This window comes from Acomys russatus, chromosome 24, assembly GCF_903995435.1.
Source record: "Acomys russatus chromosome 24, mAcoRus1.1, whole genome shotgun sequence".
NCBI classification, from domain to species: Eukaryota; Metazoa; Chordata; class Mammalia; order Rodentia; family Muridae; genus Acomys; species Acomys russatus.
Window position 1 is genome coordinate 58,974,382 of NC_067160.1, and position 13,108 is coordinate 58,987,489.

At 47.5% G+C, this 13,108-nt stretch overlaps 1 protein-coding gene across 1 annotated transcript; it reads left to right on the forward strand.

The window, feature by feature from the left end:
• The first annotated feature begins 623 nt into the window (after nucleotides 1-623).
• Nucleotides 624-11,430, forward strand: LOC127207222 (histo-blood group ABO system transferase 1-like). Its single transcript, XM_051166589.1, is given in 7 exon segments — nucleotides 624-745; nucleotides 1,372-1,428; nucleotides 2,304-2,351; nucleotides 3,694-3,729; nucleotides 9,160-9,294; nucleotides 10,744-11,162; nucleotides 11,165-11,430. Coding segments are annotated over 5 exon segments (903 nt in total). The 5' UTR covers nucleotides 624-745; nucleotides 1,372-1,428; nucleotide 2,304.
• Nucleotides 11,431-13,108: the final 1,678 nt, after the last annotated feature.

The following is a 13,108-nucleotide window of genomic DNA, read 5'->3' on the forward strand; positions in this document are numbered from 1 at the left end:
TTCTCTGCAGGAGAGGCCCAGCCTCACACTGGTGGAGTGTGCTGGACGGGTGAGAGGTCTCCCACCAGAGAAAGTAAGCCTGGAGTTTAACACAGTGGCGACTGGTGAGCTGGTTGGGCATGGCTGCTGTGCAGAATGGCTTCTCAGAAAGTTCTGGATCCTGGAGAACAGACCAGCCAGGAGTTCTGGAAAGTGGGTGCAGGCTGGGTTTCCTCTCTGCTTGGGTTTCCTTAGTGTTTGACACATCAGCTCTGGGTTTCAACCCAGTATGAGAAGAATTCATTAGAAAACACCAGCTGCTGCCCCTGTTGATGTACGCAGCAGTGGCTGCGGGGATCTGGTCTTGGCCCTTGTGATGGAGCCAGCAGTGATGCCAAGGAACTCATTTTGGTTTATTTCAGTTTACTATGGGAGGGATGCTCAGTGGCATAAGAACATGGGGACCCAAGGGGACTCCGAGGACCCAGGGGAGCAGCTGCAGTCACGAGCTGAAAGGAAACAACCTGCTCTCCCCTCTGAGTGCTCAGCTAGGCTAGAGATCCAGCCAGGATTGGGGCTGCCTGAGATAGGGCTGTGGCTGCCGGGCACAGGGTGACCTCTGAGTCTCAGGAGAGGCAGGAGGGGAGTCAGGCCCAGGAAGGGTGAGTAACTACATCCTTTGCTGCTGTTTTTCAGGAAGACCCAAATGCTACTCACCGCACCTTGGACTCCTTCCCCTAATAGTGCTTGGCCTAGTCTTCTTTAGGTAAGAGTCGGGCTGGTGAGCAAAGCTGAGACCCTGATGGGGACCCTGAGCTGTGCACATCCCTACTACCAAAGCAGTGATGGTGATGCTCCAGGCTCTGCCCCCACAGTGGCATGGCCAGCTTTTGCTTGTCCACATAGTGAATGAAGCCTCTGATTCCACAAATGGGACCTGGGGATGGATGGCCATCTGTTTCTCTCCAGCTGTAAGGGTGGGCCCCAAGAAGAAGAGGAAGACAGGCCTAGGGCCTGGACTTAGGTCCTCACTCTATGCAGATGGCTGTGAACCCTCATAGGGCAAAGACACTGCCTTGTCTGCTGGCGCTTGTGTAAACACCTCCAGGAAGTACTCCATGATGTGGCCTTGGCTGTGGGTTCCCGGTCCTTTGTAGGGGCTGCCTGCAACTGCTACAGGGGTCCAGATACAGGCCTGGTTCCCAGGGCCCTTCTTAACACCTCTTTTTCCAGTAGGGTGAGCATGCTAAGACCTGTCACCTGGCCCCACATCTCCACTGGGAACATGTGTGCTCACTGTCCTGGGTATAGTAGTTCATTTGGAGGGAGGGACAGACATGTGGTTTCAGGTTTGTGTCCTGAATAGGTGCCCCATGTCTGTCCTTCCCACAGCTATGGGTTCCTGAGCCACAGAAGTCAGGAACTGGGAGACACAGGAGCTGTGACTAGGTGAGTGGGAGTTGAAGTGTGTGTGTGTGAGTGTCATGAGTGTGTGTGATGTTGACCCCGTGCAGCAGCCTATCCCTTTCTTACCACACAAGCCATGCATGCCGCTGGTCCCCGGGGCTCTGGCCTTGATCTTTGTCTGTGCTGTGCTTCCCACTAGATTACACGGTCCCCACCTGCTCTTAGTTCTCACCAGTTTCTTCTTCAGTCAACATTCCTCTGACGCAAAGCACTGTGTTCCCCAACTGTGCTGGGAGGCAGTTACACCTCTGATGACTGCCAGAGTCATGGGGTGGCTATACAGAGATGGGTGGGTCTCCCTCAAGGTGAGGTTTCTCACATAGTGGTGGAAGGTGGCACTGGCCTGAGGTGACCTGTTCCTGGGGTCTCCCTTTGTGGGCTCAGCTTCCTTGCAGCCTGCTGGAAAGTTCTAGACCAGTGATCTATGGCATGTTATCTCAGGCACCAAGAACATGGGTTTAAAGTCATCCAGCAAGACTGCTGCCTCAGTTTATCTCTTGAAGGACAGGACGAGATTCCATTTCTTGATTTGAGGGGGCTGAGAATCTTCTGTGTTCTGGAACTCCTTTTCTGTTCAGGCTCCAGTCAGGAGTGCCTGGTGAGTGTGGGGCAGTGAACATTGACTGCGGTGTTTGCCTTTTGTGTTTATGCTGTGGCAGTGTTTGACTGCAGTGTTTGTTTGACTTTTCTGTTCATGGTGTGGCTGTGTTTGGCTTTCCGTGCTGTATGGTGCTGTTCTATAGTTGTAGCAGAGGTAGTGTGCCCTTAGGCACCGCTCTGCCATTGCACCAGGCTCTGTGTGCCTGAACCCTAAGCGCTCCTGGTATAAACCAGTCTTCTGTGTTCTCTTTCTGCAGCATGGATATCAGAAAGCTGGATGTCCAGGAAGTTGTAGCCCTGTCAAGGTATCCAGCCCTCACATGGTGCTCTTTTGCTCTGGGTTGAGGGGTCTGCATCTCTCTCTCTCTCTCTCTCTCTCTCTCTCTCTCTCTCTCTCTCTCTCTCTCTCTCTCTCTCTCTCCCTCCCTCCCTCCCTCTCTGTGTCCAGCATGGATATCTGGGAAGTCTCCTATACCTGAAGTGGAGCACAAAGCCCTACATGTTGTTTTAAATAACTGCATGTCATGTGGCTTTTAAAGAACCATCCTGGCTCATCTAGTAGAGAGCTGAGTTGACACGTGTACAGTACCATTTCCATGCCAACATATAGAACACATGTTTACCATACTCACCATGGCAAGAATTCAGTGCAGTGAGCACAGTCATTCTGTGGAGCAGCCATCACCACCATCCATCTCTAGAATATTCTGTCGTGTAAACTGTGCCTATTAAACACTGACTCCTACTGGAGGTCCTGATACCCACCTTGCCCCTCCAGTGTTGGTCTTCTGAGCATGGCAAGCCTAGAGTAGTGCCTCCTTTGGGGTGTAGCTCAGTAGGTTTTCTCTTTTGCCTACTGGCAAGAATCACTCTGTAAGGTGTGATCAGGCCTGGCTGAGGTGCAGAAATTTCCTCTGTTATTTTTAGGCTCATTCACTGCCTTAACTATTATTTATTTCTGTTTTTATGTGTATGAGTACTTAGCCAGCCTGTTTGTCCATGTACTACATTTGTGCCATTGTCCAAGTGGGCCTGAAAAGGGCCTCAAGTCCCCTAGAACAGACTGTTGTGGGTCTCCCTGTGGATGTTGGGAACTGAACCCAATTTTTCTGGAAGAGCAGGCAGTGCTCTTGCTGCTGAACATCACTCCAGCCCTGCTCTCTGGTTCACACAGCAGCACAGGCATACAGCTTACTGCCAGAAGTAGCTCTTGTCCCTGGTGGCTTGACATCTTTTGTGGGGACAGACCATTGCCACACATTGCCCTGGGGGTTTTGTTTGGATTGGTCTCTGAGGGAGATAGAAAGCCAAGGTTCTGTGTGCCACCGGCCAGGAGAGGACCAGTGCATGCTGCAATGCAGTGCAGTGCAGACATGGCCAGTATCATCTGGCTTTTGAGTGAGAGTAGTTCTTAGATGTCCCTGCCTTAAGTGTGGGGAGGGGAGTTGTGATTTCCTCTTCCTACCTGATGTCAAGTAGGACTCAGATCTTCCTGCTTTGGCTCATCCTTGGATCCCAGCATCATGGGCAGACAGGGTGGCTTGGTTGACACTGATTGTGCAGATCTGTTTGCCTGGTGCATGGCTGCCAGTTACATGCATCCAATGACCTTCCTGTCAACCTGAGTTCTGGTGTTTTCTTTTTCAGGATGACCTATCCCCAGGCAAAGGTGCTAACACCCAGGTAAGTAGATTGAGTCACTGCATGTGCAGTGCATGGGTCCTGAATGTATTAAAGGATAATTTGCTTGTCCTGAGCGAATGGCTCAGAGCACACTTGAGGCCCTGAGTCAGGCTCAGAGTCAGCATTGGAAACAACAAAACTCAGAAAAAAACAAAGACTTGATTATAGTTCTCATTAACCTGTCTGGCCAACACTTTCTGTAGTTATTTTTTATTTAAATAATTTATTCATATTACATCACAATTTTTATCCCTTTACTTGTATTTTCCTGTCCCCCCTCCCTCCCTCTCTTTTTCACCCCATTTCCCTCCCCTATGCCTGTGATAGAAGGGGACTCCTCCCTACCATATGATCACAGCCTATCAGGTCTCATCCAGATAGCCTGCTTCCCCTTCCACTAAGTGCCTCCTGGCCTCCTGACCAAGGCAAAGTGGTCAAATAGGGGGCACCAGAGTTCATGTCTGAGTCAGTCCCCACTTTCCACACAACTTTGGGAAACGTGATGTCCATTGGCTAGGTCTGAACAGGGGGGTCTAGGTTTACTGCATGTGTTGTCCTTGGTTGGTACAGTAGTTTGTGCAGGTACCCCCGGGTCCAGATCTGCCAGCCTTGAATGTCTTCTTGTAAGGTTCCAGGACCCTCTGGGTCCTTCCATTTCCCCATTCTACGACACCTCTCTTACCTGAAGTCCCAATAGCAAGTCCCAGTATCTATCACACTCCCCCACTGAGTGAAGAGTCTCAGAGGACATCCATGTTGGGCTAATATCCAATTATAAGTGAGCATATGCCATGTGTCTTTCTGGGTCTGGGTTATCTCACTCAAAGTGATTATTTCTAGTTCCATTCATTTGCCTGTAAATTTCAAGATTTCCTTGTTTTTAATAGCTGAGCAGTATTCCATAGTGTAAATGCACTTCAGTTTCTTTATCCATTCTTTGACTGAGGAACAGTTAGGTTGTTTCCAGAGTCTGGCTATTTTGAACAAGGCTGCTATGAACATAGTTGAGCCAAAGTCCTCATCGTATGGTTGAACATCTTTAGGGTGTATTCCAAGGAATGGAATAGTTGGGTCTTGAGATAGCCCTATTCCAAATCTTCTCAGAAAGCACCAGATTCTTTCACTGTTAATGTGTGGTTTCAGCTTTTATAATGTTTCTTTTAGAAATGTGGGTGCCCTTGTTTTGGGAGCATAGATGTTCAGAATTGTGATGTCATCTTGGTGGAATTTTCCTTGGATGAGTATGAAGTGTTCTTCCTTATCTCTTTTGATTAATTTTGGTTAAAAGTCTATTTTATTAGATCTTAGAATGGCTACACCAGCTTGCTTCTTGTGTCTATTTTCTTGGAATACCCTTTCCCAGCCTTTTACCCTGAGATAATGTCTTTCTTTGTGGCTGAGATGTGTTTCTTGAATGCAGAAGAATGTTGGGTCTTATTTATGCATCCATTCTGTTAGTCTGTGTCTTTTTGTTGGAGAATTGAGACAATTGATGTTGAAAGGTATTAATGGCCAGTGACTGTTAAGGCACTTGATTTTGATGTTGGTTGGGGTAGAGTGCTTGTATGGCTATGTTTTTCTACAGTGAAGTTATCTATTTTCTCTGTTACCCTGGTTGTAGTTTGTCACTTTGGGTTGGGGTTTTCCTTCTAGTAAGTTCTGTAGGGCTGGATTTGTGGATAGGAGCTGTTTGAATTTGTTTTTGGTCATGGAATATCTTGTTTTCTCCATCAATGGTTATTGCAAGTTTCACTGGGTATAGTAGCCTGGACTGGCATCTGGTCTCGCAGTGTTTGTAGGACCACTGCCCAGGCCCTCTGGCTTTTATTGTCTCTGCTGAGAAGTTGGGTGTAATTCTGATAGGCTTGCCATAATAAGTTACTTGGCCTTTTCCCCTTGCCACTTTTAATATTTTTTCTTTGATCTGTACATTTTGTGTTTTAATTATTATGCGGCAGGAGGATTTTCTTTTCTTGTCTATTCTATTTGGTGTTCTGTAGGCCTCTTGTATGTTAATATGCATCTTTTTCTTTAATTAGGGAAAATTTCTTCTATGATTTTGTTGAAAATATTTTCTGGGCCTTGGAGCCAGACTTCTCTTTCCTCAATTTCTATTATTCTTAGGTTTTATCTTTTCATGGTGTCCTTGATTTCTTGGATTATTTTACTTTTTTATTATTTATTAATTCATTCATATTTCATCTCAGTTGTTATCCCATGCCTTGTATCCTCCCATTCCTCCTTCCCTTCCACTATCACCCTATTCCTCTCCCCTATGACTGTGACTGAGGGGAATCTCTTCCCCCTGTATATGATCATAGGGTATCAAGTCTCTTCTTGGTAGCCTGCTATCCTTCCCCTGAGTGACATGGGGCTTCCCCATTAAGGGGACATGGTCAAATATGAGGCACCAGAGTTCATGTGAAAGTCAGTCCCCACTCTTCACTCATCTATGGAGAATGTCCTGTCCATTGGCTAGATCTGGGTAGTGGTTTGATGTTTACTACACATATTGTCCTTGCTTGGTGCCATAGTTTGTGCAGAAGCCCTGGGCCCAGATCTGCACATCATAATGGTCTTCTTGTAGGTTTCCAGAACCCTCTGGGTCTTTCTATTTCCCCATTCTCCCATACTTCTCTCACCTAGAGTCCCAATAGGATGTCCTCATATCTCTCCCACTTTCCTGGTAGGTGAAGACTTTCATGGGACATGCCCCTTGGGCTAGTGTCCAGTTATAAGTGAGTGTATACCATTTGAGTCTTTTTGGGTTAACTCACTCATTATGATCATTTCTAGTTCTATCCTTTTGTCCACAAATTTTGGGAATTCCTTGTTTTTAACAGCTGAGTAGTATTCCATAGTGTAAATGTACCACAGTTTCTTTATCCATTCTTTTACTGAAGGACACTTAAGCTGTTTCCAGGTTCTGGCTATTATGAATAAGGCCACTAAACATGGTTGAATATATGTCCTTGTTGTGTGCTGGTGCATCTTCTGGGTATATTCCAAGGAGTGGAATAGCTAGTTCTTGAGGAAGCCCTGTTCCTAGTTTTCTGAGATAGCACTAGATAGATTTCCAAAGTTCTTGTACTAGTTTGCATTCCCACCAGCAATGAAGGAGTGTTCCTCGTTCTCCACATCCTCAGCAGTATGTGGTGTCACTTGAAGTTTTGATCTTAGCCATTCTGATGGGTGTAAGATGGAATCTCAGAGTTTTTTTTGATTTGCATTTCTCTGATGACCAAAGATGTTGAGCATTTCTTTAAGGTTTCTCAGCCATTCAATATTCCTCTGTTGAGAATTTTCTGTTTAGTTCTGAGCCCCATTTCTCAATTGGATTATTTGGCTTGGTGATGTTTAGTTTCTTGAGTTCTTTGTGTATTTGGATATTGGACCTTTGTCAGATGTAGGGTTAGTGAAGATCTTTTTCCAGTCTGTAGGCTGTTGCTTTGTTCTGTTGACAGTGTCTCCTGCCTTATAGAAGCTTCTCAGCCTCATGAGGTCCATAAGACCCTAAATGTGCCCGATCTTGTCTTGGGTGTTTTGTGTCAGGAATTTTTTCATATTTAACATTTTCTTTGTTGCATCAAATTCTTCTATTCTGCCTTCTGTTTCCAAGATTTTTTCCTCCATCTCTTGAATTCTGTTAGTAAAGCTTATCTCAGCATTTCCTGTTTTTTACTCTAAGTTCTGTCATTATCAGCTTTCATCTGTGCTTTTATCAGTTTCCATTTTCATCTTCAGATTTTGAACCATTTTATTGATTTTTTCATCTGATTGTTTACATTTTCCTGAATTTCTTCCAGTGATTTCTTAATTTCCTCTCTATAGGTTTCTGTCGAGGCCTCTCTAAGGTCCTCAATCTGTTTGGCTCTGTCTTCCTGTATTTGGTTATAGACATTCTTTTTTTTCCTCATTTATCATTTTCATTCCTATGGATTTGAGGTCATTTTCTTGTGTTTTACTTCTGTTTGAGTTCCCAAGGTTGAATTCTTTGGGATAACTGGGTTCTGGAAGTGCCATATTATTTTTGCTTTTGTTGTTTGTGTCTTTATACTGCCTTTTAGTCATCTTGCCATTTCTGATGCTGGGAAGTAGTTTCTGGTATTCTTCACTGGTCGTTGAGATTAGTTTGTTGGTGAGTGTCTGTAAGTTGAGATCAGGGGATCAGGGAACCCTTTCCTGGATCAGGCAGGTGACCTGGTTGCAGCTCTGGTGGACTTTGCTCGACACTCTGGGCTCCCCACAGGGCCAGAAGAGGCTGGTACTGGTGCTCTGTATCTCAGGGTTCAGTTTGAGTAGGTACTATCTGCCTTTGGCTGTGCTTTGGAGTCCCTGCCCTTGGCTACTGGGGCCCTGTGTCCTTGGTTCAGTCTGCCAGAGAGTGCAGATACCATCTGCTGGCTAATGGTGGCTGTCTAGGCTCCTGCCCATTCCTGCTCAGGCTGTGAGGCCTTAGTTCATCTTGCTGGCGAGTACGGATACTGTGCCATAGCCAGAGTATATGTCCACGGCTGCCCAGGCTCCCAGCTTAGGCCCTGGTTCTCTCCATGGACTTGTTGGGTGATCCAAAGTCAGATCTGTCCCAGATCTTCAATCTTGGCTCCCCTGTCTCCCCAGCCAGCAGACATTGATGCTGGTGCTCTGCAACCCACAGTTCAGTCAGAGAGAGTTGAGGTACAGACAGCACTGTATATAAGCCGTGCTGGGTATAGGTATAGGCTGCACCAGGCTTTGGAGACCCTTGACCACTAGCCCCTGGGGATTTCTGTGGACTGGTGGGGTGGTCTGAGGTCACATCCACCCATTCTCCTGGGTTCTGCCCTGGGCCAGCTAGTGCTTCACATCCCACAGTTCAGTCTCAGATATAGAGTCTGAGATACAGAACATAGTTGCATCTCACAGATGAGTATGTGGCCAGTCTCTGGGGGCCTGGGCACTCATCCTCTGTGGACCAGTTGGATGGCCCATGGCCAGATGCACCTGTGCTCTATAGCATGTGGACCCCTCTCCCCTAGGGCTCTCCAGGTATTGTAGTCTGTAGCTCCTAGCTCTTGTCCTTGGCTCTGTCCTGCTGGTCAGACACTATGCTTGTTTAGGGCTGCCATCTTTGTAACTGGCCAACACTTTCAGAACTTAGGGTTGTCTGATTCAGATCTGGAGCCCCAAGCATCTTCTCCATCTCCTTTTGAATTTGGGCCTCAGCTCCTTCTTTCTCCTCTCTGTCATCAGGGTCTTCTAGAGAAGTGGTGGGTGTGGTTAGTAAATTCAATTGCTTTTATGGTTGGGGGTGGGAGTAGACACTGAGAAGTGCTTTTGAATGGCCCAGGCCCTAGTGATCAGTTCTGGGGTCATGTGAGAATGTGGCATCTGAGAAGGCTTCTACAAGCACGTTGGGTCACATGCTCCTCTGGCTCTCTCCCCATGCAGTAGGAAAGATGTTCTTGTCTTGACTCCTTGGCTGGCTCCCATCATCTGGGAGGGGACCTTCAACATCGACATTCTCAATGAGCAGTTCAGGCTTCAGAACACCACAATTGGACTGACCGTGTTTGCCATCAAAAAGTAAGCAGTGGGGACCGGAGAGATGCCCAGTGGGTAAAGCGCTTGCTTCAGGGGCATGAGGACCCAACTTTGATTCCTAACACCCATGTAAAAGCTCTACACACACTGCAGGTGAGTATCCTCATCACCAGGGTTGACAGTAGGAACAGGATACCAAAAGAACTGTGGCCACTGAGGTGTCCTCAGATACAGGACAAGGTGGACAGGAAGGCTTGGGTGAAACATTTAGCCTCAGCCCTGGGAGCCGTGCATAGTAGACCTGGGAAGCCCAAGATGCTGCATCAGGCTGACTCATGCCACAGAAATGAAACGTGTCCCGTGGGGGCCTGTGGGAAGCAGAACAGGGCAGCGTGACAGTGTGGAAGGCTGTGAGGCAACGAGAGAAGCCATCTGTGCTGCCTGCGTATGAGAAGGGCTTTGTGCTTCCCTGCAATGCTGGGTGAGGTCCAATGACAGCTCTGAGGCCTTGGTACCAATCAGATCTGAGAGTGGTTTGGGGTCCAGCTGGAAGGATCTCAGGCCCCTTGAGAATACCCGATTCCCCTGGGAACAAAGGACTTCACAGAAACAAGACTCAAACACTAGTTGTCTGGGTGCTGCTGGGTACATGAGCAAGAGCCCTGCCAGGCGTGGGGAGGTGATCTGTCTGTGGGAAGAAGGCCTCTGAGGGAATTAGCTGAGAGACACGTGGCTTCCATTGCACAAGGGAAAACAGGCACTTACCTGCTTATGACATTAAAGTGGGACCTTGGCATACTTGCTGGGTGATGGGGACATGCGGACCAGGGGATCATCAAGGGAGGAGCAGCCATCTGAAGCAGGTGAAAACTTCTTGGGCTGGGTGATGACATAGGAACTGGAACATAAGCTTTTTCCCCCTTTGACCTGAGGGTTTGGGTTTAACTTTACCCTTCTTTGTAGGGTGCCTATCTCTCCTAATCTCTCTCCCCTATGAAAATGATCCTTGCTCTGGAGGAGTTCATGGGGGATGATGTTTTGGGGCATAAATGAGTTACTGCATGCTTTGCCCACTTGCACCTTCAAGCCTTTGTTCTCCTGAGACAGAGTTTAGAAAGAGGGGCCTTATGAGCACAGGCTCTACTCAGGGATGGAGCTGTCATTACCAAAGGGAGTGTGACAGCCTCATGGAGAGATTGTCTGCTGAAGAGCTGCCCAGACAAGAGATGCCTGCAGGGGATCTGCTTGAAACTGCAGGTCTGGAGGCAATCCCGCTCATTGGTGATAGTATCCAGGATTTACTTCAGTGCCCCTGGCTCAGTGTTCCAGCAAGAAGAGTTAAGTGAGGTTCAGCTTGCAGACTGGTCAGGACAGCTGTAAAGTGGGGAGATCAAGCCTCCTGATAGCCATGTTTTCTGCATCCTGGGCATCCTTCTATGTCCTGTTCTAGCTGTATTAGACCTCTCCTAACTCCTTTGTCCCCCCTCACAGGTATGTAGTGTTCCTGAAGCTGTTTCTGGAGACGGCAGAGCAGCACTTCATGGTGGGGCACATGGTCACCTACTATATCTTCACAGACAGGCCAGCTGATGTGCCACAGATGCCCCTGGGGACAGGACGCAGGCTGGTGGTGTTACCTGTGCGCAACTACACCCGCTGGCAGGATGTGTCCATGCACCGGATGGAGATGATCAGCCACTTCTCAGAGAGGCGCTTTCTTCATGAGGTGGACTACCTGGTGTGTGCAGATGTAGACATGAAGTTCCATGACCACGTGGGTGTGGAGATTCTCTCAGCACTCTTTGGCACCCTGCATCCTGGCTTCTATGGTAGTAGCCGAAAGGCCTTTACCTATGAGCGCCGACCAAAGTCACAAGCCTACATCCCCTGGGATGAGGGTGACTTTTACTATGCGGGGGCTTCTTTGGGGGGTCAGTGGTGGAGGTGTACCATCTCACCAAGGCCTGCCATGAGGCTATGGTGGAGGACCAGGCCAATGGCATTGAGGCCGTGTGGCACGATGAGAGCCATCTGAACAAGTACCTGCTCTACCATAAGCCTACAAAGGTGCTGTCTCCAGAGTACGTGTGGGACCAGCGGCTGTTGGGATGGCCATCCATCATGAGGAAGCTGAGATACGTGGCCGTGCCTAAGAACCACCAGGCAATAAGGAACTGATAGCTGAATCCCTATTGGAGAAGCCAGGCCTAAATACCCAGAGGAACTCCAGGCTGTGTTGGAGCAGGAAGGACTTGAGAGACATTGCCAAACGTTACACCTTACCACACCCAGAACCACTTGGCTTACCACACACTTCCTCTGTTAGGGTGGCAGCCATCTTCAGCTCCCACTGTGTCCCTAAGTTCCTTGTATTCAGTCATATTGTAGACAGAGACTTCAGAGCATGGGAGAAACTCTGTCATGCAGTTACCTGAGGGCCTGTGCACCTTCACTCATGCTTGTCCCTTCCTCTGCTGGTAGGTTTGGCAGAGGGTCAGTGCCTTTAGGAGCAGGCAGGAGGGCATTGAGAGTCATTCTGCAGCACACAGAGGTGCTTAGCCACTGTTTGGCCCATTGGAGGCCGTTTACCACCCTGTGCCCATCACCTCTGCTCATTTTTGGTTTATTTGGGAGCAGGTAGTTATCCCTTCCTGGGCATGCTGTCACTGAGGTGCATTCCCTGTCTGGACTCTATCTTAGAGACACATGCTGACTGAAATTGCTGATTGTTAGGTCCCTCGCATTATTTTTATAGTCTAGTTTTCATTGAAAATTTTCAACATAAAGGTATGTTACTTTTTTTCTTTTGTAGTTTTGGGATCTGACTCAGTTCCCAGCTTCAAATTTTATATTTTTGGGTGTTAGGTTTGCACATTTTTGCTTATTTTTTTTTTTTTTTTATTGGCACAACATCTTTTGGACTCCGAATAGTTTCAGCCTTACTATGTGGCTAAGGATGGCCTTGAACTCCCCATCCTCCTGCCTCTGCCTCCGGAGTACTTAGATGATAAACATTCATGAGACCTAGCTCTGATGTTCGTAATTTTATTAAAACTCTATTTATTTTGTTTCAGAATGTTTTCTGTGTCCTGAAGACCTTTGTGCACTTAGTTCATTTTTCTTTTCTTACACTGCAGGAATTTTTTGTTTTCTGTGACAGGATTCCTATGTCTTTCTGGCTGGCATGGAATTTGGTATTAGAACTGAGAGGGGCCAGGACTCAAAGAAATCTACCCCCTCTGCCTGTTACCACACCTGGTGAGAATGTTTCCCTCTATCATAGGTGAGCAAGGTACCAACCACCAATATTCCGTTAGCATCTTGAGATCTCATTATTTTTATTTCTTTATTTTTTATTTTAACTTTATTCTTTTTACTTTTTATTTATCAATTCATTCATATTACATCTCAATTGTTATCCCATCTCTTGTATTCTCCCATTCCTCCCTCCCTCCTGCTATCACCCTATTCCCCTCCCCTATGACTGTGACTGAGGGGACCTCCTCCCCTGTATATGCTCATAGGGTATCAAGTCTCTTCTTGGTAGCCTGCTATCCTTCCCCTGAGTGCTACCGGGCCTTCCCATCAAGGGGACATAATCAAATATGGGGCACCAGAGTTCATGTGAAAGTCAGTTACCACTCTCCATTCAACTGTGAAGAATGCCCTGTCCATTGGCTAGATCTGGATAGGGGTTTGATGTTTACTGCACATATTGTCCTTGGTTGGTGCCATAGTTTTCAGCAGAACCCCTGGGCCTAGATATCCAGAGATCTCATTTTTGTGCTGTTTGCCATGCCCTGGATACTCCTGTGGTCATTCAGCCTCTGGTGGGTGGCATGGCTTCTGAGTCCAG